This window comes from Gorilla gorilla, chromosome 8 (genome assembly GCF_029281585.2).
Source record: "Gorilla gorilla gorilla isolate KB3781 chromosome 8, NHGRI_mGorGor1-v2.1_pri, whole genome shotgun sequence".
Taxonomy (NCBI): domain Eukaryota; kingdom Metazoa; phylum Chordata; class Mammalia; order Primates; family Hominidae; genus Gorilla; species Gorilla gorilla.
The window spans coordinates 98,842,856-98,869,912 of record NC_073232.2 but is presented as its reverse complement, the minus strand read 5'-3'; the positions used below and the strand labels follow the sequence as shown (position 1 = coordinate 98,869,912).

At 39.6% G+C, this 27,057-nt stretch overlaps 1 protein-coding gene and 1 non-coding gene across 5 annotated transcripts in view; one reads left to right on the top strand and one right to left on the bottom strand.

Moving 5' to 3' along the window:
* The window catches only part of WAPL (WAPL cohesin release factor), a 90,060-nt gene that overhangs the window by 21,118 nt on the left and 41,885 nt on the right, over nt 1-27,057 (top strand). For 2 of the 4 annotated variants that reach the window (XM_019035271.4, XM_055353189.2), the window contains exons 3-4: nt 3,426-4,451; nt 6,859-6,959. In XM_019035271.4, the coding sequence (XP_018890816.1) occupies nt 3,426-4,451; nt 6,859-6,959 (1,127 nt within the window). Of the gene's footprint in view, nt 1-3,425; nt 4,452-6,840; nt 6,960-27,057 lie in introns of all 4 variants that reach the window. The other 2 variants (XM_019035270.4, XM_055353188.2) reach the window with 1 other exon arrangement.
* LOC115936090 (U6 spliceosomal RNA) lies at nt 15,599-15,702 on the bottom strand. The gene has a single exon (XR_004071674.3). It is a non-coding gene; the product is annotated as a U6 spliceosomal RNA (small nuclear RNA).

Genomic DNA, 27,057 nt, shown 5'->3' with positions numbered 1-27,057 from the left:
TTATTTATTTATTTATTTTTGAGGCCGAGTCTTGCTCTGTTGCCCAGGCTGGAGTGCAGTGGTGCTATCTCAGCTCACTACAACCTCTGCCTCCTGGGTTCAAACAATTCTTGTGCCTCAGCCTCCCAAGTAGCGAGGACGACTGGCATGTGCCACCACGCCTGACTGGGTTTTTTTTGTCTTTTTAGTGGAGACAGGGTTTCACCATGTTGGCCACACTGGTCTCGAACTTCTGGCTTCCCAAAGAGCCGGCATTATAGGCCTGAGCCATTGTGCCTGGCCCCTAGCCCCATTTTCTACTGGGACATTGGACTTACTGATGTGTAAGGATTCTTGGTATATTAAGGAATTTACCTTTTGTGTTTCCCTAGCAACTAATGATAAGCATTTTTCATGTGTGTATTCTTTTTTTTTTTGAGATGGAGTCTCGCTCTGTCACCCAGGCTGTAGTGCAGTGGTGTGATCTTGGCTCACTGCAAGCTCCGCCTCCCGGGTTCACGCCATTCTCCTGCCTCAGCCTCCCGGGTAGCTGGAACTACAGATGCCCGCCACCACGCCTGGCTCATTTTTTTGTATTTTTAGTAGAGACGGAGTTTCACTGTGTTAGCCAGGATGGTCTCAATCTCCTGACCTGATGATCCACCCGCTTCGGCCTCCCAAAGTGCTGGGATTACAGGCATGAGCCACCACACCCGGCGAAGTTTGTTTTCTTATCATGACAGCCATTCAGATATTTAAAGGCAGGTTTCATGTAATGGCAGTTTCCCCCCATCCCTGCACCAATTAAACCTTTCTAGTTGCCTCAACTGTATTTCATGGGTTATGGTCTCCAAGCCACTTTGTATCATTTGCACAGATTTCTTACAAGTTAAAGGCATTGTTTAAGTTTGGTCCTCAGCACATCGTGAGATAAACATTTGCTATTTCCGCCTCAGCCTCCCAAAGTGCTGGGATTACAGGTGTGAGCCCCCGCGCCCAGCCAGTGAATTAGTTTTGTTGTTGTTGTTCTTTTAAACAGAGTCTCGCTCTTTTGCCCAGGTTGGAGTACAGTGACATGATCTTGGCCCACTGCAACCTCTGCCTCCCGGGTTCAAGCAGTTCTCCTGCCTCAGCCTCCTGAGTAGCTGGGACTACAGGCGCCTGCCACCACGCCTGGCTAATTTTTGTATTTTTAGTAGAGACAGGGTTTCACCATGTTGGCCAGGCTGGCCTCGAACTCCTGACCTCATGATCCGCCTGCCTTGGCCTCCCAAACTGCTGGGATTACAGGCATGAGCCACCACGCCTGGCCTAGCATTTTAGTGTTTAGCAGCCACCACTAGACGTAGTGTAATATAGTTTGGTATGGGTCTTCTTTATGAAGTCTCTTTTGGCTGTTGATTTAATTGAGAACCTCTGCAGTCATTAGCCCCTCTGGGCCTTTTTTTCTCATCTGTGTAATGATGGGTTTGGTAAGAAATCAAAGGAAGTATCTTCATTTTCTTATAAGAGGGTAAAGGAAGTCTGTATATATTTGTGTGTATAGACTAGTATACAGTTACACAGATGTATACATTTGTGTGTTTATGTCTACAAAAATAATTATATGTCTATTTATATCTCCCATCTCCATTAAACAGTTCAACTGTTTAATCTTCAACAATTCATTGCCAGTCTTGTTTCATTTTTATCCTCACCAAAGTAAATTCTAGATGTTGTATTTGATTCATAAATATTTTTTTTAACAGATAAGGACTCCAAAAATAATCAATTTTGGCATTTTTTATGTTTTGGCTTTTGAATAGACAACTTACATGCAGTATAAAATTCAAGAAGTATGAAAGTCTTTTCTTGTTCCTTATCCCTTAGTCATTCCCATCTCTAAGAGCATCCATATCTGTACGTAATGTAGAGCTGCCTCATTCTTTTTAACAACTGCATAGTATTCAGGTGTGTTGCTATATGGTAATTTAATTCTTTATTAATTGGTATATTGTTTATGAAAGCAAAAACCAGGAAACAGTGTTGTATTGAGTTTCTTGTTATTTATGTAATTTTGTGTTCATGGAAAGTTATTTCTAAATACTTGTAAATGAAACTGCTGGCTTCAAGAGTAAGTCCTTTCTTTCACATGTACATTTTTAGTTTTAAAAGTATTACCAAATCTTAACCTGTTAAATTACATTAAAACCCTTTGGAGGCTGGACGTGGTGGCTCATGCCTGTGATTGTAGCACTTTGGGAGGCAGAGGCAGGACGTTTGCTTGAGCCCAGGAGTTCAAGACCAGCCTAGGCACCATAGTGTGACCCTGTCTGTTAAATAAAAAGGGGAGTTAGGCAGGTGTGGTGGTGCACACCTGTAGTTCCAGCTATTTGGGAGTGCTGCTCAGGAGGCTGAGGTGGGAGGATCACTTGAGGCCTGGAGGTCTCTGAAGCTGCGGTGAGCTGTGATCACACCACTGTATTCCAGTGTGGGTGACAGTGAGATCCTGTCTTGAGGGCAGGAAAACCTATTGGGTAGTATTAAAAATTATGCAGTGAATCTGTCCATGTAAAGCATCCCTCTCACCTGTATTTGATGACGCTAATTGAGATTTGTAAATAGCTTTTCTTAAATATACATGTATTTTGTAGAAGTAATTTTATTGTTTGGCATAGGGTATACATTTTGTCAGTGTTTTTCTACAAGTAAATGTTGAGGGAATTAATAATACCAGTTGGAATCATATTTGTATCTCATTTGGAAAGGTTATAAAAATGTTCTGATAGTAAAAATTGAAGGCAACAAAAATGAATTCTCCACATAACAGATGAATAGGCAGGCTGAGGATTTATTACTGGCTGATATGCATAAATAGCCACTATTAGCCATTTAACTAACACACCAGAACTACTGCTAAAAATTCCCTTGAGATTATATGGCATTTAGGATTAGAAGAAAGAACAGAAATAGCTAGAGAAACCTGATCCTATGGACAGGTTTCTGGATAGAACTAGCATACCTTATGGGCAGCCCTATCCCAGATAAATAAAAACACTGGTAGAAGGTTTTTATTAACTGTTCAGTTGGTTTAGGTTTTACTAAATGATTTTTAATTTAAGCATCTTTATTTGAAAAGCCCATAATACCCCTAAGAAGGTTTGGCTGAGTCATTTACATGTCATTCTGAATGGATTCAGTTGCTTAACCCTGCTGAAATTTCTTGTGAGTTTACAATTTTAAGGGACTTGGTTGCCTGAGGAAAGGTCAGTAGAAGGCATGAGAGCTACACACTGAAAGGATAGGAGAGGAAATGTCTGATATGTAAATGTTAATTTCTTCACAACTTAAAATTATTTGCAGTTCTTCCAAGATTGATCATATACTATTGATTAACCACATATCTGTTATTTATTAACTTTTATGTTGAACCACTCATGTTTTTATCTTTTGATTTATTTTTACAGATAAAGTGGAGAATTTTCATGGAGAACATGAAAAGAATAGTCACCATATTCACAAAAATGCTGATGACAGTACTAAGAAACCCAATGCAGAAACTACAGTGGCTTCTGAAATCAAGGAAACAAATGATACTTGGAACTCCCAGTTTGGGAAAAGGCCAGAATCACCATCAGAAATATCTCCAATCAAGGGATCTGTTAGAACTGGTTTGTTTGAATGGGATAATGATTTTGAAGACATCAGATCAGAAGACTGTATTTTAAGTTTGGATAGTGATCCTCTTTTGGAGATGAAGGATGACGATTTTAAAAATCGATTGGAAAATCTGAATGAAGCCATTGAGGAAGATATTGTACAAAGTGTTCTTAGGCCAACCAACTGTAGGACGTACTGTAGGGCCAATAAAACGAAATCCTCCCAAGGAGCATCAAATTTTGATAAGCTGATGGACGGCACCAGTCAGGCCTTAGCCAAAGCAAACAGTGAATCGAGTAAAGATGGCCTGAATCAGGCAAAGAAAGGGGGTGTAAGTTGTGGGACCAGTTTTAGAGGGACAGTTGGACGGACTAGAGATTACACTGTTTTACATCCATCTTGCTTGTCAGTTTGTAATGTTACCATACAGGATACTATGGAACGCAGCATGGATGAGTTCACTGCATCCACTCCTGCAGATTTGGGAGAAGCTGGTCGTCTCAGAAAAAAGGCAGATATTGCAACTTCTAAGACCACTACTAGATTTCGACCTAGTAATACTAAATCCAAAAAGGATGTTAAACTTGAATTTTTTGGTTTTGAAGATCATGAGACAGGAGGTGATGAAGGAGGTTCTGGAAGTTCTAATTACAAAATTAAGTATTTTGGCTTTGATGATCTCAGTGAAAGCGAAGATGATGAAGATGATGACTGTCAAGTAGAAAGAAAGACAAGCAAAAAAAGAACTAAAACAGCTCCATCACCCTCCTTGCAGCCTCCCCCAGAAAGCAATGATAATTCCCAGGACAGTCAGTCTGGTACTAACAATGCAGGTAAGAATTTAAAAAATATGTATAATAAGTACAATAGTCCTCCCTTACCTGCAGTTTCACTTTTTGTGGTTTCAATTACCCAAGGTCAACCATATTCTGAAAAGAGGTGAGTACAGTATAATAAGATAAAGATCCCATTCACATAACTTTTATTATAGCGTATTGTTAAAATCATTGTTCTATTCTTAGTCATTGCTAATCTCTTACTGTGCTTGATTTATAAATTAAACTTTATCATAGGTATGTATACGAAAAAACATAGTATATACAGGTTTTGGTGTACTATTTCTGGTTTCAGGCATCCACTAGGAACTGGCATGTATTCCCTGTTGATGGCTGGGGGGGCTACTTTAAATGTGTTTTTCAGGCTTGAATCAACAGCTGCATAGTTTCTTCCTAGATACTCAAGTTTAGCTTGTTATATTTATTAAAAGTACCTGTTAGAACCGTAAATCACCTTATCTAAAGGTACAGCATTTCAAGTGTTAATGATCAGGTCCCAAGTTGTAAGGAACCAATTTGTAGATTGGAGAGTCTTCATATTTGAGTTTTAATTTAAGCTTTAGCACTTGAGAATTTTAAAGCATATATGTGTATGGGGCAGGGACACCAAACATCGTGATGTTTCCACTTGACATATCCAAATGCAGTGAGAACATAGATTAGATTTTGGACCTTTGGAACTGTACTGATAACAGGTGGTTATAATGAGGGAAATACCAGAAGATTAGAATTTAAAAACTCTTTGTGGTTGGCTAAAAACTAATAAACATTCTGAAACCCTCCTAAGTTGGTTTAATAAAATTGAAAAGTGCCAGGTAGGTATGCATTCCCTCTTAACTGTGGAAATTTAATTTGTGCTGAGATTGTAGACTCAGTAATGACTAGGGGTCCTCAAGGAGTTCAGTCTCCACTGTGAGAGACAAACAAAAGAAATAGGTTAGCTCTGCTATAATTAAGTCATTACCTGACAAGGGCTTTGTGAAGTGGATTGACTATCTAGTGAGGAAGAATTTGTGAAAGCTTCTAGGATACATGGTTTCTTAACCAAATATAGTTTTTCTGGATTGGTTTACATATTAAATAAAGCTTTTTTCCTGGTAGGGCCACAGAAGTGTCATTATGGTAAATTAGAATTAGGCAGTAGTATTTTAAAATACAAATTCTCTTGTAGAATGTAAGTCATTCTTGAGATTACCTACCATTTTGCTTTATTTGGCCTAAAAATAGTTTTGCTTAATTTATTCTTCAAAACTAGACATACACAGGAGTACCCCTAGGGGCTCACCCCTGCCTCCCCCGAAAAAAAAAGAAAAAAATACATCCAGTGTTGTCTTTGAATCTTTTCTGGAGACTGGAAGTTTGCAGCAGCCTTACTATAGTCACTTAAGATCTGGCTGGGCAGAACAGCTAGGCATTTGTTTCCTCAGTAGAATGATAAATACTGCTATACATTACCAGCACCCTTGTCCTGCTGTAGTTTACTTATAAGCTTTTATTCTAACCTGGATAGCAAGTTATCCCCTGCAATTGAGAATCTGTGGCTAAAATTTACATCTTGGGTAATACAACTTTTAAAGATTTAAAATGTGAAATTAGACTCCCTTTGAGAAACTTGAAGTAGATGCTAAATAACATTTGAAAATTAGAGGCCATTTGGTTGATCTACCCAAAGTTGAAATTTGAGTCTTCATACCATATGTGAAACAGCAAAAAATTTTAAGCATTGGGATAGAGAAAAATCTTCCTATTTTTCCTATTTTGTTTTGCTTAGAAAAAGATACATATTTTTAACCAGTTGGGAAATAAACTGACTCTTTGGTTAGTTGTGTTTGAAGACCGACAAATCATTAAACTTTGTTGTATTAGGTCATTTTAAATCTCTTGCCAAGGATAACTGTCCTCCTTTTCTGGTGTTTTAAATGTGGCTTTTGTAGTTGCCAGCAGGCATTCTTTGAAGGCCAACATGATTTAGTGGATTTAAAGTTCTGAAAAATGTTACAGGTAGATACGCATGATGTTTTGTGTGTGTATAAACCTTACCATTCCAGTGTCAGTATCCATAGATATCCAGCAGTTATGTGACCTCTCGGAAGTAAGAAAATTATTTTGGAAAAGATTTGATTTTTCCATTTGACATAAAATAAGACTAGAACACGTACACAGCAACCAGGTTTATGATTTCTCTTTTGGGAGGGACAAGCAGGAAGGGAGAATGGCAGAATGAAACTTCTTATTCTAGGGAGTATTTTGTCAGCTCTGTGGTGCTGTGATTTCCTTTATTCTTTTCTTCCCATTTTCATTCATTCATGTATATATAATCTTGATAGGTTGTCTGGTAGGTAATTTGAAATATTAGTAAGCTAGATAGTTTTGATTACCATTTCAGAAAACTTGGATTTTACAGAGGACTTGCCTGGTGTGCCTGAAAGTGTGAAGAAGCCCATAAATAAACAAGGAGATAAATCAAAGGAAAATACCAGAAAGATTTTTAGTGGCCCCAAACGGGTAAGTAAAGCACTATCAGTGATTTTTTATTATTTATTTGTTATTGGAGGGCTCAACTCTTAATTTTTTATTTGAAAGTTACTAATAAACATCATAGCAACGGTCTTTCAAAGGATATATGTAAGTCATTTTTTCAGATATAACCATTTTTTAAAAAATTGTAAAATATATTTTTTAAACCATTCTCAAGTGTACAAGTCAGTGGCATTACTTTCACGGTGTTATGTAACCATCACAATTATCTATACCCAAAACCTTTTTATCATATCTAACAAAAACTCTGTACCCATTAACCAATAACTTCCTCCCCCACCTCACACCTAGTCAATACTATTCCACTCTGTCTCTAGGAATGTGCTTTTTCTAAGTATCTTATATAAATAGGATCATACAATATCCGTCATAAACCAGATACAAAAGGATGAACATTGTATGAATCTGGTTTATTTCACTAAGCCTGATTTTTCTAAGGTTACATCTATCTTTTACAGTGTGTCAAAATTTCATTCCTTTTTATGGCTGAATAAAATTCCATTGTATGTAAGATATATATGTATATATATAAAAGAATATTCCATTGTGTGTGAGACATACACACACCACCACACCTCCATGCCTTCCACATTTTGTTTATCCATTCATCTGTTGATGGACACTTGGATTGTTTTTACCTTTTGGCTACTGTGAATAATGCTGCTGTGAAGGTTGGCATACAGGTACATCTGTTTGAGTCTCTGCTTTCAGTTCTTTTGGATATATACCTAGGAGTGGATTTCCTGGGTCAGTATGGTAGGCCTATAACTTTCTGAGGAACTGCCAAACTGTTCTCTGTGGTTGTCTGCACCATTTTACATTGCTACCAGCAACGTATGAGGGCCCTAGTTTCTTCGTATCCTTACCAGCACTTCTATTTTCTGTTTTTTGATAATAGCCTAATGGGTGTGAAGTGGTATCTCATTGTGGTTTGATTTGCACATCACTAATGATTAGTGATGTTGAGCATTTTTTATGTGTTTACTGGCTATTTTTGTATCTTTGAAGAACTGTCTAAGTCCTTTGCCCAGTTTTTTTGTTTGTTTGTTTTAGATGGAGTTTCGCTCTTGTTGCTCAGGCTGGAGTGCGGTAGCACAATCTTGGCTCACTGCAACCTCCGCCTCCTGGGTTCAAGGAATTCTCCTGCCTCAGCCTCCCAAGTAGCTGGGATTACACGCATGTGACACCATGCTTGGCTAATTTTGTATTTTTAGTAGAGATGGGGTTTCATCATGTTTGTCAGGCTGGTCCCTAACTCCTGACCTCAGGTGATATTCTTGCCTCGGTGTCCCAAAGTGCTGGGATTACAGGTGTGAGCCACCGTGCCCGGCCCTTTGCCCATTTTTGAATTGAGTTTTTTTGGTTTTATTGAGTTGTAGTAGTATGTTAATCCTTAGCAGTAATATGGTTTACAAATATTTTCTGCTATTTCATTAGTTGTTTTTCACTGTATTGATATTGTCCTTTGATGCAAAAACATTTTAATTTTGATGTTCAATTTGTCATTCTGTTGTCTGTGCTTTTGGTGTCATATCCAATAAATTGTTGCCAGATCCAGTGTTACATACATTTTTGTCTATGTTTTTTTCCTATAGTTCATAGTTTTAGGTCGTTACGTTTAGATCTTTGTTCTATTTTAAGTTAATTTTTGTATATGGTATAAGATTAGGGCCAACTTTATTCCTCCTCCTCTTTTTTTTTGAGATGGTCTCACTCTCACCCAGGCTGGAATGCAGTGGTGTGATCCCAGCTCAGTGCAGCCTTGACGTCCTCGGGCTCAGGTGATCTCCCACCTCAGACTCCTAAATAGCTGGGACTACAGGCGTGCGTTATGATACCTGGCTAATTTTTGTATTTTTTGTAGAGACGTGGTTTCAGTTTGTTGCCCATGCTGGTCTTGAACTCCTAGGCTCAGGCTATCTGCCTGCCTTGGCCTCCCAAAATGTAATATGGTCCAGCATGGGTATTGAGAATAATTTGACTTTGCCTTTTTTGTAAAAAATTCCTTAAATAGCTTGTTATAGTATTTTGTTATTTAAAGTTAAAATTAGAGGTTGCCAGTACCTTTTATTCTTGTAGATTGAATTGCTTTTAAATAAAGAATGAGTGTGTTCAATTTTTATGGCCTTATTTTTCCTATTTTACCTGAAGAGCCCACTGGGGATCTTTTCAATGTAATTGTCCTATAGTTTTGCACTCCCAGGTGCTTAGGTGAGACTTTGAATTTCTAGAAAACTGTATGACTTCACAGTGATACGTAGTTGTATTTTAATAACCTTTTCAGGTAATTTTGGATATTCTTCTACAGTACTACCCCAAAACTCAAGAAATGGGAGTTTCTTGATGATTAGTTGCAACTTGGAATGTGAAACCGTGCCAGTAACCTTTCATACATTGCATTAAAATCTGCTTTATCTTGCATTTTGAATGGGCATTTACCCATACATGCTTTGTAACATCATACACTGGTCACTTGCAAAATACTGGTTACGATGAATTATGCAAATCTTTCAAATGATGACACATTTTATTATACAGTATCGAAAAACCATATTAATACCACTGCCAAACTCAGAAAAGTTTGTAAGTACTGGGAACCTATCAAGTTCACAGTGGTAGATACAAGTTCTCTAAAATTTGTTTTTGCTTAAAAGTTCAATTTTTTTTTTATTGGAAGCAAATACTTCAAGGAAGACAACTGATGGTAACAGATTTACTCTTTGTTTTCGAGAAAATGCCTGCCACATTCCCACGTTTGAATCAGCATAGTTTGTCGATCTTTCCAGTAAAGATGATGTTTGAGAAAAAAGTAGCTAGTTTGGCTTGCAACTTAAACGGTGGTGGTTTTTTCTCCATACAACCACTGTACTTTGCATGCAGCAGAAGTGTTTTATGCATACTTGTTTTGTCACAGAGATTATTAGTGTATTCAGGGATAGAGATTTAATAAAATTAACTATTTTTATTCCTTCATTAAGGGCTTTAAGTGAAACTGGCATTTTACTTTTTGACTGCTACATAGTATGTAGCAGTTAGGAGTCCTACCTTTATTTGTGCTAAGGCACCAGCAGTTTTACCCACCATTGCTTTTGCACCATCCATACAAATGTCAGTGCAGTAAAAAAGCCAGTTAACATCTTTATAAAATTTTTTTTGAGGCAGAGTCTTGCTCTGTTGCCCAGGCTGGAGTGCAGTGGCGCAATCTCAGCTTACTAGAGCCTCTGCCTCCCAGGTGCAAGTGATTCTCCTGCCTTAGCCTCCTGAGTAGCTGGGACTACAGGCAAGCGCCACCATGCCTGGCTAATTTTTTGTATTTTTAGTAGAGGGAGGGTCTCATCATGTTGGCCAGGCTGGTCTCGAACTCCTGGCCTCAGGTGATCCACCTGCTTCAGCCTCCCAAAGTCCTGCGATTACAGGCGTGAGCCAATGTGCCTGGCCCCCATCTCTTAAAAAAAAAAAAAATGTAGTTGGGCGTGGTGGCTTGGTTGTAGTCCAAGCTACTTGGGAGGCTGAGACAGGAAGATCACTTGAACCCAGGAGTTCAAGGCTGCAGTGAGCTATGATCACATCACTTCACTGGAGCCTGGACAACAGAGTGAGACCCTGTCTCTTAATAAATAAATAAATAAATGAAAATTTGAAATATACAGAAAATGTGAAAGAGCAGTAAGATGAATACCCATATCCCTCTGCCTAGATTGTTTTCCAGTTAGCATTTAACCATAATTGTACATGGTCCCTTTCCTTTCTCCCTCTCTATAATATGTATTTACTGTATAATACTTATATTAAGTATATGTACAGTCTTATTTGAAAGTTTATTTTATTAAATATATATATGGTCTTATTTGAAAGTAAGTTGCCTGCATTTCTTAAGAAAAAGGTCTCATACCTGTGGTTATATAACACTTAAGTCAATTCCTAGTAATTCTTTGATATAATCTGATAATCACTGTATTCAGTTTTCCCCATCTTCAAAATGTCTTTTCATATTTTTTTTCCCAAACCATAATCATTTAGTTATGTCTCTCTTAGTTTTGAACAGTACCCCCCTTTGAAAAAAATTCCCCTTGGCCCTGAATTTTTTTTTTTTTTTTTTGAGACGGAGTCTCACTCTGTTGCCCAGGCTCGAGTGCAGTGGCGCCATCTCTGCTCACTGCAAGCTCCACCTCCTGGATTCACGCCATTCTCCTGCCTCAGCCTCCCGAGTAGGTGGGACTATAGGCTCCCGCCACCACACCTGGCTAATTTTGTTTTTGTATTTTTGGTAGAGACAGGGTTTCACAGTGTTAGCCAGGATGGTCTCTATCTCCTGACCTCGTGATCTGCCCGCCTCGGCTTCCCAAAGTGCTGGGATTACAGGTGTGAGCCATCGCACCCGGATGGCCCTGATGGTTTTTTAAGAGCCCAGGATATTTGTCTTACAGAAAGTTCTGCATTCAGAATTTATCTGATTGTTTCCTACTGATGTCATTTAATTTGTTGCCTCACTGCATTAAAGTATCAGAATTTAAGTCTGGAAGTTTGATTAAATTGAGGTTAGACTTTTTGATGGGGGGCGGGGGAAGACTATTTCACCGGTTGCATTGTGTATGATGCTTTACATCAGAAGTCTTATGATACCTGGTTACTCCACTCTTAGCATTGTTTGACCACCTAGTTAAGGTTGTGATCACCAGCTCTCAACAAAATAAAAGTACATATCTCATTTTATAATTTAGTTAGGAAACTTCAGAGTGCTAGTCTAGTACCACGTGCATGCCCTATTCCACATTATTGTCTTACCTCATTTTCGTATCCATTGTTGAGCTTTGCCTACATCATTTATTGCTCGAGTTACAGAATGATGAGTTTTCTAATCGTTATTTCTTACACATTTAATAGCTGGAATTTTGTAAAGAGGAACCTTCATCTCTCTTCCTTCTCCTTCCCCTCTCCTTCGGAATTCCAACTGTCTCCATCACTATAGATTCAGTAATTTTTGCTTATTGGATAACATTTTTACTTACTGACATTATGCTAAGTTAAATAACTCAGACACAAAGAATATTAAAAACGGCATGATCTCACTTACGTGTCAAATTAAAAATAGTTGAATATGTAGAAACAGAATAGAATGGTGGATACCAGGGATGAGGAGGGGGAGGAAATAGGGCAGTGTTGGTCAGAGAGTACATACTTGCAGTTACATAGGATGAATAAATGTAGCTATCTGATGTACAGTAAGAGACCTGTAGTTAATAATATAGGACATTTGCTAAGAGAGTAGATTGTAGGTGCTCTTAACACACACACAGGGTAACTGGAAAGTGATGGATGCTTGTAGTAATCATTGTGTGTATTAAAACATTATCTTGCATGTTAAATATATGCAATAAAAATAAATACTATTTACTAAATGTTTTATAGTTGATTTTGCTTTTTTTTTTTAAGTTGTAGTTGTTTTATATTTGGCCAGTGTGAACCATTTCAAGCTGTCTCTTGTATCCTTTTGAAATAACCTGTCATCTTTGAGCACTTCCCTTGCCTTCTGTACAATAAGATGGCTCAGGCTCATCTTGTAGATTCCCTGTTTTAAGTCATGGAGTCATGTGTTTTTCTAGGAACCTTGGTTCTTTTTGTGGACATTAGTACTTAGAAACCAAGATCTGAGTGCTGAGTGTGTTCATCGCATCAAGGGCCTTTCTTCAGACAGAGTTAGGAGATAATGTTGAAAAATGTACCATGCCGGGCGCGGTGGCTCACGCCTGTAATCCTAGCACTTTGGGAGGCCGAGGCGGGTGGATCATGAGGTCAGGAGAGCAAGACCATCCTGGCTAACATGGTGAAACCCCGTTTCTACTAAAAACACAAAAAATTAGCCAGGTGTGGTGGCGGGCGCCTGTGGTCCCAGCTGCGCGGGAGGCTGAGGCAGGAGAATGGCGCGAACCCGGGAGGCAGAGTTTGCAGTGAGCAGAGATCGTGCCACTGCACTCCAGCCTGGGCAACAGAGTGAGACTCTGTCTTAAAAAAAAAAAAAAAAAGAACCATGAGTTTATGTTATTGATAGTTTCTTTTTCAAATTTATTTTGTTTATTTATTTATTTAAGACAGAGTCTTGCTCTGTCACCCAGGCTGGAGTGCGGTGGCATGATCTCGGCTCACTGCAACCTCCGCCTCCTGGGTTCAAGTGCTTCTCCTGCCTCAGCCTCCGGAGTAGCTGGGATTACAGGCATGCACCACCATGCCCAGCTAATTTTTGTATTTTTAGTAGTGATGGGGTTTTTCCATGTTGGTCAGGCTGGTCTTGAACTCCCGACCTCAGGTGATCCACCTGCCTCGGCCTCCCAAAGTGCTGGAATTAGAGGTGTGAGCCACCGTGCCCGGCCTTCAAATTTAACATCACAGAATTGTATACTTATTTGCTTTATCCTACAGCATACATATATATCAAAATTATAATTCCAATAATATGAGCAATAAATATGAGTGAATTTTAATTTCTTTGCAATTCGTTTTTTCCTTATAGTTTACTTAGGATGAACAGTTATGGTACTGTGTTAAAATTTGTTGAAATGATTTTTATACTGTCTGCTTATATATTAATCCTATATTCAGTTGAGGTCATTTGTACCTATTTGTGTTCTGTTTTTTTAACTTAGTTATGAACTTAATGTTGGAGTAATTTCTTTGCTAGTAACATAGCTTAGAAGGCAGCAGTGTACATGTACTTGACCTGATTACGAAGGAATCTATCTGGCCTAAAGTAAATCAGGTCATGGCAACTTGAGTCAGCAGCAGACCTATTTACTGTTGATGGATGCAAAGTGATAGTTTCAGAAAATTAAGAAAATTATTGCTAATTTATAAAGCAAAAAGAGCTATGGGACTGAGCTTATTTGAAAAATGTAATATGAGTAAAGCTGTGTGTGTGTGTATATGTGTTTTTTTTTTTTTGAGATGGAGTCTCACTCTGTCCCCCAGGCTGGAGTGTGGCGACGCGATCTTGGCTCACTGCAACCTCTGCCTCCTAGGTACAAGCAATTATCCTGCCTCGGCCTCCCAGGTAGCTGGGATTACAGACGTGCACCACCATGCCCGGCTAATTTTTGTATTTCTAGTAGATATGGGGTTTCACCTGTTTGCCAGGCTGATCTTGAACTGCTGACCTCAAGCGATCCGCCCACCTTGGCCTCCCAAAGTACCAAAGTTGGCCTCCCACCGTGCCAAGCCAAAACTGTGTCTTAAGCTGTGTCTTAACATAGTAGCCTTTTTTTTTTTTTTTTCCCCCAAGGCAAAACCTTTATTCATTTTAATGGTAGGCCAGTGAGAGTATCTGGATTTTCTGGCTCTCTAATCTGATTAGATTTAAGAATTCCAGTGGCCCCATTTCCAGGTGGTAAAGAGGTAGTCTATGACTTGTAGTGGCAGGAGTTTTCCTCCTGCTCTATCACAGTTTTTCAGCCTGAGCACTGTTGATATTTTGGACTGAATAATTCTTGGTTTGGAGGCTGGCCCTGTACACTGAAGGATATTCAGCAACATCCCTGGCCTCTTTCCACTAGTTGTCAATAGCACCCCCCTCTTGCCTTATTGTTACAACCCAAAATGTCTTTGGACATTGCCAAATGTTTCCTGGGGAGTGAAATGCATCCTCCTCCCATTGCTGTATATGTATGTGTGTGTGACTTGATAGTAAATTCAGATATGATGCCCATTACTCCTAAATACCTAGTTTGTACTTTCTAAAAACAAGAGCACTTTGCTATACTGCCACAGAATACCCATCAAAACCAAAGAGTTAACATTGATGTAATCCATTGTCTAATCCACAGATCCCATTCAAATTTCAGCAATTGTCCCAGTAATGTTCTTTATAGCAAAACAACTAAACTACACCCCCATGTCTCCTAAACAAAGAACCCATGATCTAATCCAGAATCACATGTTAGTTTAGTTGTCACAAGTCTCTACTCTCCTTCAGTGTGCCATGGGATCTGTGTTTCCTGGTCTTTTCATGGTTTTTACATCTTTGGCGGAGTTAAGGCCAGTTATTTTGTCTAATGTCCCTCAGTTTGTGTTTGATACTTTCTCATGATTAGACTCAGGTTAGACAGTTTTGATGGCAATACAGAGGAGATGCCATTTTCTTGCTGCATCACATCAGGTGGTATTTAATGTCAGCTTGTACCATGACTACTGATGTTAACTGATCACTTGGTTAAGATGGTATTTTTCAGGTTCGTCACCTTTCCTCATTAGACTTCACCCCCTAGTTTTGGCATTGATTGTTGCCTGAGTCAGTTTTTACAACATTGGTTGCTAAATGTGATTTCCTAATTATAGCGTTTGTTCTACAGTTATTAGTATTTGGCCTTGTAGTGTTAGGTAGGTATTTTCTTCCCCTCCATGTAGGTTAGAGTATATGCATGTGTTTTTATATGTATTCATTTAGTTATTACAGTATGAACATGGATTTCTACTTTTTTCAGTCATTTGTTACTGTATTTATTTAAATCATAGTTCTGTCATTAGTTTGATCTTCTTAGATTTAGTTGGTGGATGTTCCTTCAAGCTGGCTTTGATGTGTCCCACTATTTTGCATTTTCTTACTTACATTCTATTTTCTTTAATTTTAACGCTCTACGAATTTGTGTGTCATCCTTGTGCAGGGGTCATGCTAATCTTGGTATCATTCCAGTTTTTGTATATGTGCTGCCGAAGCGAGCACCTTACTGACATTCTAAGATGTTCCAGGCTCATCCTATACTTTCCCAGTCCTGGAGTCAGCCATTTCTTCAAGGATTCCTGTTTGCAGTTCATGGAGAATGGTATTTAGAAATAAATATTTGTTCACTAGGTATGGTTATTTCTTCTGAAGTGTCATTGCTTCTAGGCCCTCTCTGAGTAGACAGCTAGGAAACATGTAAAAATATGCATATACTGTTTCATATACAGACACATGTCTGTTTCATGGTCATTCTGTGTATGTTTAGAACCATGAGTTCACACTAATATTTCCAATACCACGTTTTATTCTAGACTTCTCATTTTCCATATTTTAATTCCCTTCGCCGAGAGAAATCTGGTTTCCATTATCCTCCACATGTGTTCTTATTTTCACAATCGTCATGTATGTAACTAGTTTCTTGACTATGCTGACCATCTTCCTCACCTTAGTTCTGCTGACATAGTCTGGCCAAGAGGTCCCCCTTCCCTCTACCTACCCCTTTACCCTGTGTTAGAAAGCATTAACTCTTTTTTGTTTGTTTGTTTGTTTTGAGACAGAGTCTCGCTCTGTTGCCCAGGCTGGAGTGCAGTGGTGCGATCTCAGCTCACTGCAAGCTCCGCCTCCCGGGTTCACTCCATTCTCCTGCCTCAGCCTCCCAAGTAGCTGGGACTACAGGCGCCCACCACCATGCCCGGCTAATTTTTTTTTGCTATTTTTTAGTAGAGGTGGGGTTTCACCGTGTTAGCCAGGATGGTCTCGCTCTCCTGACCTCGTGATGCACCTGCCTCGGCCTCCTAAAGTGGTGGGATTACAGGCGTGAGCCACCACACCTGGCCCAGAAAGCATTAACTCTTAAGCATACGTGTCTGTGAGAATTTCCTTTAACGTCTCCCAGGAATATAGAGGAGTTGTTAATATCAGGATTGAGGGCTGACTCAGAAAGAAGATGAGGAGGGTGAAGAAAACTTGTAGTAAGAACAGAGTTGAAATGATGATTCAGAAAAGTTGTCACTTGCTGGTGAGAAAAAGAAAGATAGGATTTGATAAATAGGGTTGAAACATACCTGGATTTAACTACCTATTGTTTCTAGGTAAGGTTTTGATCATTGAGCAGTTCTTGGTACTTTTCGTTCATGAAATGTCATCCAGTTTCTGATTTCTGGCTACAGCTTCACTACATGCCATTATTTGTAGCTGTCATATGTGTGCTGATATACTTAGATTATTTCTTCTGCTTGCCCTGCTTGTGGTTTGACTTCTACCTTTTCATTCAGCTGCTGCCTGTCATCCCTGCTTGTAAGCATTCATTGTCTGTATAGTCAGGCTGACTGTACAGGTTTTCAGTGCTTGCGGGGTTGGTTGTGTTTTACCTGGGATGTTGGCCATCTTGTTTTGCAGTTAAGACTGCTGCTGGGTCATTGATGAAACTAACCATAACGTCAATCTCAGTTTCAATTCTCCAATATTTATACCTTTACGTTCTTTTTTGTTGTTGAGACAGGGTTTCACTCCAGTTGTTCAGGCTGGAGTGCAATGGTGTGATCATGTCTCACTGCAGCCTCGACTTCCTGGGCTCAAGTGATTCCTGTGCTTTAGCCTCTAGGGTAGCTGGGACTATAGGCACACGCCACTGCGTCCAGCTAATTTTTTGTATTTTTTGTAGAGATGGGGTTTCACCATTTTTCCCAGGCTAGTCTTGGGCTCCTGAGTCTAGCCATCTGCCGGTCTCGGCCTCCCAAAGTGGTGGGATTACAGGCATAAGCCATCACGCCCAGCCTATACCTTTACTTTCATCATTCCCCTGTGGTTTAAAGCTAGGCCCTTCTAGCACTATCTTTTGTCTGACTCTTTAAGGAACATTCTGGACTTAATTTTTTCTTCCCATCTGTCCTTCAATATGACGCTGGATAGTGGGCTTCGGGGTAATTAAAATTTATCAGTATAAATCATGGTTACATATTTAGTTGTTTTAGAATGTTGTAATTACATAAACCTGCAGTTTTAAAGTTGAATATAGCTTTATACTTTGATAAACTTCATTTTTTGTTTTATAAAATGAGTTTATACGGGTTGTCAACTTACTAGCAAAATCTTACAATTGAAGAGACTTTAAAGGACAAGTACTCCCACATCTCACCCAAGAACAAATGTTCCTTCCACACAGTATCTTCCTTTAGCAGTTAGAACCCACTCTCATGAAATAGCATATTTTTCTGTCAGAACAGTTTTACCCAGTGTTACCTTTGTTATATGTATGGGGACTCACTGACTATCTTGAGATCCAGTCATCATGTGGTATTGTGAGATCCACTGTATTCTCAAGTACTAGAAATCTGAGATATTAATTGATATGAAGCCTGAAAAAAAGAATGACTGTAGCAATTGGATTGGTGATGAGGGAAACTGGCAAAAGTGTGGAAGTTAATAGCTGCTGCCATTCACTTACAGCTCCTGGGTGGGTGATCTAAAGAGTTGTTGAAGCTGAGCAGGTTCTGGCTGGGCCTAGGTATGGAAGAGAGGGAGTCGGTTTTAGTTGGCTTTTTTTCATCATTGTTTTTGTTTCGTGTTTACTGCATGACTTTCACTGTGCTAGGGATACAAAAACGAATAAGAAGAGTATCTTAAAAAGGCAGAATTGTTTTTTCTTACTGGAATTTTGAGCAGTCTTAGTATTTCCTCAGTGTGTTTGTTCCAAACCAGAAGCATTATTGCTTCCTTTTATATAGGTAATATTTAACTTAAATATTAAACCAGGTAGTTAAAATCATTGATCTATATAAGTCAAAAAGGCTTAGGAAAATGTAAATTATTTTCTCTCTGTGATCCAATTCTTGTGCTTTTTTTTCCTTTAATACTTTATTCTGGAAGGATTTTAATAAGTAATGAAAGTACTGTTAATCTTTTTTTTTGTTTTGGATATGGAGTCTCGCTCTGTTGCCCAGGCTGGAGTGCAGTGGCACAATCTCAGTTCACTGCAATCTCTGTCTCTTGGGTTCAAGTGATTCAACTGCCTTAGCCTCTTGAGTAGCTGGGACTACAGGCGTGTGTCACCATGTCCTAGGGCTAATTTTTGTATTTTTGGTAGAGACGGGGCTTTACCATGTTGGTCTTGAACTCCTGATCTCAAGCGATCTGCCTCCCTCGGCCTCCCAATGTGCTGGGATTACAGATGTGAGCTACCGTGCCCTGCCTAATCGTATTTTCTTAATATAGGTGCCTTTAAAGTTTGAAAGTTCAAAGTATTTTACTCTTATTTCCCAGGAAATGAGGCTTGAAGTGAGAAAATGTGGCCAGGGGTTATCAGGAGCTGGAAAGCACTGACATCTATTTGATAGTTATAGATGGGAAGGGAGGGGGGTAGGGGTTGGGGGGTGAGTGGGGGGAGATGGGAGGGGCGGGGAGGGGAGAGAGAGAGAGCACGAGTGAGCGCACGCACATGCGTGTGTGCCTGTGTGTGTGTTAGGGTGTTTATAGTTTGGAATTTCATTTGTTTTTCCATTTTGTACTATAGTCACACATTACTTAATGACAGGGTTACATTCTGAGAAATGCATCGTTAGGCGATTTCATTGTGCAGACCGAACACAAAGCTAGATGGGATAGTCTGCCACACACCTAGGCTATATGGTGTAGCCTGTTGCTCCTGATATGTTGCCGTACTGAATATTGTAGGCAGTTGTAACACAGTGGTAAGTATTTGTGTATCTAAACATAGAAAAGGTACAGTAAAAATACATATAAAAATGGTACACCTATATAGGACACTTAACCATGAATGGAGCTTGCAGGATTGCAAGTTTCTTTGGGGAGTCAGTGAGTGAATGTGAAAGCTTAGGACACTACTGTGGACTTTATAAAGACTGTACACGTATGCTGCACTAAAGTTATAATAGTTTCTTCAATGATAAATTAACCTTAGCTTACTGTAATGGCTTGTTTTGTTCTTTTTGCTTTTTGTTTTGAGACAATCTCCCTCTGTCACCTAGGTTGAAGTGCAGTGGTGTGAACAGTGTTCATTGCAGCCTTGACCTCCTGGGCTCAACTGATCCTCCCACCTCAGCCTCCCTAGTAGCTGGGACTACAGGTGGACATCACCACACCCTGGTGCTCTTGTATTTTTTGTAGAGGTGGGGTTTCACCATGTTGTCGAGGCTGGTCTTGAACTCCTGGGCTCAAGCAATCCTCCCCGCTTGGCCTCCCAAAGTGCTGGGATTACAGACGTGAGGCACTGTGGCCAGCCAGCTTACTGTAACTTTTTAACATTATAAACGTTTTAATTTGTTTAAAACTTTTTGGCTATTGTTAATAACACTTAGCTTAAAACAAACACACTGTACTACTGTACAAAAATATTTTCATTCTTTATATCTTTATTCCGTAAGCTTTTTTCTATTTTTAAAATTATTTTTAATTTTACTTTAAAATCTTTTTTGTTGCCTGGGTGCGGTGGCTCACGCCTGTAATCCCGGCACTTGGGGAAGTTGAGGCAGGTGGGTCACCTGAGGTCAGGAGTTTGAGGCCAGTCTGGCCAACATGGTGAAACCCCATCTCTACTAAAAATACAATTAGCCAGGCGTGGTGGCGGGAGCCGAGATCGCTCCACTGTACTCCAGCCTGGGCAACAGAGCGAGACTGCCAAAAAAAAAAAAAAAAGAAAAGAAAAAATTTTTTTTTTTTGTTAAAAACTTAAGATACACCAGCCTAGACCTATCCAGAGTGAAGATCATAATTCTCACAGTCTTCCACCTCCACATCTTGTGCCACTGGAAGTTCTTCAAGGGCACTAACATACATGGAGCTGTCATCTCCTATGATGCCAGCCTTCTTCTGGAATAACTCCTAAAGTACCTGTCTGAAGCGGTTTTACAATGAACTTTTTTTTGTTTTACAAGTAGAAGGAGTATATTCTAAAATGGTTAAAATATAGTAAATACAACCAGTAACTGTGTTATTGTTAATAGTCATTCATTGTCAAGTGTTACTTACTGTATCTAATTGTATGTGCTATACTCTTTTTTTTTTTTTTTTTTTTTTTTTTTTTTTTTGAGATGGAGTTTTTGCTCTTGTTGTCCAGGCTGGTGTGCAGTGGTGGGATCTCAGCTTACCGCAACCTCTGCCTCGCAGGTTCAAGCAATTCTCCTGCCTCAGCCTTCTGAGTAGCTGGGATTACAGGCATGCATCTCCACGCCCAGCCAATTTTGTATTTTTAGTAGAGGCAGGGTTTTTCCATGTTGGTCAGGCTGGTCTCAAACTCCCGACCTCAGGTGATCCACCCACCTCGGCCTCCCAAAATGCTAGGATTACAGGCGTGAGCCACCGCACCTGGCCTGTATGTACTGTACCCTTATAGGACTGGCAGCACAGTAGGTTTGTTTACGAAAGCATCACTACAAACACTTGCCTAATGCATTGTGCTAAGATGTCACTAAATGTTAGGAATTTTTCAGCTCCATTAAAATCTTATGAGACCACCGTTATATATGCAGTTTGTAATTGACCAAAACCTTGTTATGTGGTACATGACTCTGTAAAGTACATTATTATTAACTGTAGTTACCATGCTATAAGTCAGATCTCCAGAAGCGAATCATTTTATAATGGGAAGTTTCTACCCTTTGACCAAAATCCCATTTCCCCTACCTGCCAGCCCCTGGCAACCACCTTTCCACTCTTCGTTCCTATGAATTTGACTTCTTTAGTGAATCTCTGCTTTTTCCCAAATGGTTTATAATCTATTACTGTATTTAATTATTTGGGGCCTAAATTTGTCCTGATTTGGCTAGTAGAGCCTCATTAAGCTGGCTGTTTGATTCCTCTGCCATGTCCCCATCATTTTGTGAAAACTTCTTTCTTCCTGGTGTAACACAGTGTTCTAGGTTCATCTTGTACCTGGTCAGCTGTAGGCTTGGGATCAGGTCCATTCTCCGAGGAGTAATGATTCTCTTTAGTGGAGAATGGTATTAGAGACTATGATAATGGGCCCTAGGTGTGTCCTTTGCTTCTTGGCGCTTTTAGCAAACGGGCATAGGAAACATGCACGTATACATATATTACATACATACATATATATTCACATACATTCACATACAAATATACCTTCACATATATATGTGGATTCATGCCTGTGTACGTAAGTGATCTAGAAATCATGAATTCACACAGAATCTTCAGTATCCATGCATTTTCACAGGATTATTTCTTGCCTTCTGTCTTTTTCACAGTGAGAGCCCAGGGTTCTTTCTGGCCTTATGTCTTTTTCACAGTGAACAACAGCAGCAGCACATTTACTCAACTTATATCTAAATAGGTACAGAATTGCTTTGCCCATTCCACTACAATAAGTAAATTTACAAAAATTTTCAGGAATTGTTTGGCAATTCTGCACTTGCCCTACTCCACCCTGCCCAAGATTGAGGGTATAAAGTCAAATAATATGTTCACAAATTACTTGGGATTATTTCTGCCTGCCTGCCTCTTGACTGGTCAGTGCATTGGGTGGTTTGTCTGGCTTCTCTTCACAGTGTTTGCTGTCCATGTGAAATATGAGTAGGTTTCTTTGTTCTGGTTTGCTTTAAGTGTTGGGGTTTTCCGTTTCCATTCTTACCTTTTTTTTTTTTTAATATGTACAACATTATAAAAGTCAAAACTATATAAAAAGGTAAGTTTAATGAGGTCACTTCATCTGAGATGTGTTCCAGTCTGTCACCCACCCTTGTAGGGAACCAATTTTATTGTTTTCTGCTTTTTCTTTTCTATGTTTCTTTTTTATATAAAAATAAACGGACTAAAATTTTTCAGCCAGGTGCGGTGGTTCACGCCTGTAATCCCAGCTCTTTGGGATGCCAAAGCAGGCAGATCACCTAAGGTCAGGAGTTCGAGAGCAGCCTGACCAACATGGATAAACCCCGTCTCTACTAAAAATACAAAATTAGCTGGGCGTGGTAGCACATGCCTGTAATCCCAGCTACTCGGGAGGCTGAGGCAGGAGAATCGCATGAATCTGGGAGGCGGAGGTTGCAGTGAGCCAAGATCGCGCCATTGCACTCCAGCCTGGGCAACAAGAGCGAAATGCCGTCTCAAAAAAAAATTTTTTTTTCTTACATAAAAAGTAGCATCTATATGTGCTGTTTTGTACTGTCTCTCCTTTAAAATTTAGTAATATTTCTTGGAAATCACTATCAGTTCATGTAGATCTTCCCCAGTATATATTTTTATGATTCTAAAGATTGGTTTTAGATTTTATTTTTTTCTTTAGTTTCTGTCTTCCTCCATTCTCTTACATGTTGACTGTTTATATCTTTTAAATTGTTTCTTTTTAACGTTGTATGTGCATAGTTTACCCACATCCAGTATTGGCAAAATTTTATACTTTCAGCATGTCCTGTTATTATTTGTTTCTAATCTCAATTTACTGTTGTTCAAAGGTGGCTTCTTAGGATCTGGTTCAGATGTTGTAAAAGAAATCCCAAATTAGTTATTAATAGATAGCTTATTTTTCTCTGGCATACCAGTCTCTGGTTGTTTATCTCTGGACAATTTTCAAATTGCTGCAGTGTAGGGGACCCAGGCTTCCCTTGTGTGGTGGTATTCTACCATTTCTAGACTATTGATTAAGATAGAAGGAACTAGAAGGGAAGGCAGTGAACCATCCCTAGAAGCCAGGACCCAGAAGGTGTACCTCACTTCTCTTCACACTTCATTGGCAAGAGCTTAGTCACATGCCCATGCAAGCATCAAGATGTTGAGAAATCTATATGAGCATGTGTCCAGCTAAATGTTCTTAAAGGAAAATGAAGGGGAGAATGGATATTCTCTAATCACAGGTGGTGTTGTCTCAAGATATTTATAGCTTCTGGTTTTTTTATTTCTAAATTTGATAATCTTTCTAGTACAACTTGTCATCAATATTTAATGGTATTTTTAGTTGTGAGAACTGTTATTTTAGCTGATTTTGGTCATGGCTCTCATACTAGTATCTTTTAGTTTTAATTGTTGAATTATAGGCTAAGTTATGTTCTCACAAAATGCCAACTACTGAATTTTATGGTTTTTTGCATGGACTTTTTAGAATTTATGACCAAGTTATGCTATTTCCTGGTGATATTCTGAAGTGACAGTTACCTACTTTTAATAAAACCGTGGCTACCAATTAGGCTTTTGAAGTTCTACTCACAGTAGTGGTGTGCATTGTTCTTCATGAAGATAGGAATTGACAATTTTTTCATAAAAATGGCAGCTGTCTTTAAAAGTCGTTACTACCTGTTGTACGCAGTTGATTCAGGCAGAGAAGAAAGACTTTGCAGCTTTATTTCTTCTCGTTAGCTGTGGATTAGATTCTCTACACAGTGTTTCATATTGCATATTACAATTTCTAATTCTTGATAGTACAGATGCTGTTGGTTTTAATTTAGGAGTTTCTGTAGTCTTCCTTCAAATAATTCAATACTCTGGATATTTAACATGTGTTATGTTTTTTATAGTTTAAGACCATTTGAGATTGTATGATTATGCTTAAAAGGAAGTTGTAAAGAGCTCAAAGATTCTTTGTAAGACTTTTCTTCTCCTGCTTCTGATTCCAGTTGTCTTTTTTTAAAGGATTTTTATAAATCCTTTAAAGAAATTTTTGACAATCCAGATCCAAATTGTTTTTTTCTACTTCCCCCTTTTGAATTGCCGCTAAAGTACTGTGCACACATACACACATAGTTATGCATTGCAGTACTTCTTCAGAGTTCATTTAGTTGTACTTCATGCTGATTGATTGAATTACTGGTGATATCCTTGGGTGGGTAAAGCTGGATGAATTCTTACCAGCTTACTATTTTGTCTTCATATAGCACATAGTTTTTAAAACATATAAATAAATTTGCTCTTCTTGTTCATAAAGTATTTATGGCTTAAAAACATTCCTTTTTTTTGGCTGTGTGCTGTGGCTGACGCCAGTAATCCCAGCACTTTGGGAGGCCAAGGCAGGTGGATCACCTGAGGTCAGGAGTTCAAGACCAGCCTGGCCAACATGGCAAAACCCCATCTCTACTAGAAATACAAAAATTAGCCAGGCGTGGTGGCGCTTGTAATCCCAGCTACTCGGGAGGCTGAGGCAGGAGAATCGCTTGAACCCGGGAGGCGCAGGTTACAGTGAGCCGAAACCACACCATTGCACTCCAGCCTGGGCAGTAAGAGCGAGAAACTTTGTCTCAAAAACAAAACAAAACAAGAACAAAAGAAACCCATTCCTTTTTTTCCTGGCTTTTATGAGCCAGCCCAGTGGGGGATAACATGTCACTTCCTCTTAGATTTTCAGGAAGGAATGCTTTCTTTCCTCTGTTTTTGTTGTTGTTGTTTTTTTGTTTGTTTTTGTTTTTTTGAGATGGAGTGTCACTCTGTCACCCAGGCTGTAGTGCAGTGGTGCAGTCTTGGCTCACTGCAACCTCCATCTCCCAAGGCTCAAGTGATTCTCCTTCCTCAGCCTCCCGGGGTAGCTGGAATTACAGACGTGTGCCACCACACCCGGCTACTTTTTTTGTATTTTTAGTAGAGATGGGGTTTCACTATGTTGGACAGCCTGGTCTCAAACTCCTAACCTCAAGTGGTCTGCCCACCTCGGCCTCCCAAAGTGCTGGGATTACAGACATGAGCCACCACACCCGGCCTTTTCCTCTGGTTTATAGTTGTGATTCAGTAATCCAGTCTGTTAACAACAACCTTTGTGGTGTTATTGTAAAAACCAACTTTTATCCATTGTTTCTATAGAAACTATATTATCTCTCATGAAGAAATGCCCCATCAGTTTGTCAGTGGAATATTTTTTCCTTAGCTTTAATGGAATGTCACATTTGAGGTTTTTCTTGCTTATGCCCCTGGAGCACTGAATACAAAAGAATAATATATTTAAGATTGCTAGTATTGAAATATGCTAAAATGGTTCTGAATATTTAGAATGTTAGATTATTATTATGAACTTTTTGCTTATTTTGTTCTAAGTATTTTTCTCATTAATTTACCTAGCACACAGAATCCATCCTTTTTTTTTTGGAGACAGGATCTCGCTCTGTCACCCAGGCTGGAGTGCAGTGGTGTGATCTTGGCTCACTGCAGCCTCCACTTCCTGGACTCAGGAGGTGATCCTCCCACCTCAGCGTCTCGAGTAGCTGGGACCACAGGCACATGCCACCATTCCCAGCTAATTTTTGTATTTTTTGTAGAGACTGAGTTTCACCGTGTTGCACAGGCTGTCTCAAACTCCTGGGCTCAAGACATCTGTCTCCCTTGGCCTCCCAACTTGCTGGGATTATGGGTGAGAGCTACCATGCTTAGCCACATTTTTTTTTTTTTAAATACAGAAAAAAGTTTAGGTATCTGGTTTATATGCTGTATCTGCTTTTCTTTCTTTCTTTCTTTTTTTTTTCCGAGACAGAGTTTCGCTTTTGTTGCTCATGGTGGAGTGCAATGGCATGATCTCAGTTCACTGCAACCTCCGCCTCCCGGGTTCAAGCAATTCTCCTGCCTTAGTCTCCTGAGTAGCGGGGATTACAGGCACCTACCACCACGCGAGACGGGGTTTCACCATGTTGGCCAGGCTGGTTTCAAACTCCTGACCTCAAGTGATCTGCCCACCTCGACCTCCCAAAGTGCTAGGATTACAGGCGTGAGCCACTGCACCCTGCCTGTATCTGCTTTTCTGTTGCCCAGGCTGGAGTGCAGTGGCGCAATCTCGGCTCACTGCAGCCTCTACCTTCTGGATTCAAGCGATTCTCCTGCCTCAGCCTCCCAAGTAGCTGGGACTACAGTGCCTGCCACCACACCTGGCTAATTTTTTGTATTTAGTAGAGATGGGATTTCACTGTGTTGGTTAGGCTGGTCTCGAACTCCTGACCTCAGGTGATCCACCTGCCTCGGCCTCCCAGAAGGTCTCAAACTCCTGACCTCAGGTGATCCACCTGTCTCGGCCTACCAAAATCCTGGGATTACAGGCATGAGTCACGGTACCTGGCCCTGTATCTGCTTTTCAAACAAGAATAAAATTAAGAAGATTAAAGACAAGCCTGGTGGTGCAATCAGAATGACTCTGTTAACATTTAGCTAGGTTGCTAAATGGTAAGGGTGATTTTTGATTTTCCATGGAAAGTTGATTGCTATATGATATTTTTACATACATTGTACACACACAATCACTTCCACTGAGTGAAATTAGCCTGTGACATACCACTGTTTTGTGCTTTACATATACAGTTCACTTAGGAGCATGTGGAATTACTGTACTGTTTTGGAATGATGTGAACAGCTCAGTCAGTGTTCCCTTTTCTCTCTTTCCCTGTTTCTTCCTCTCCCTGCCATGTGTGTATGTTAGACATA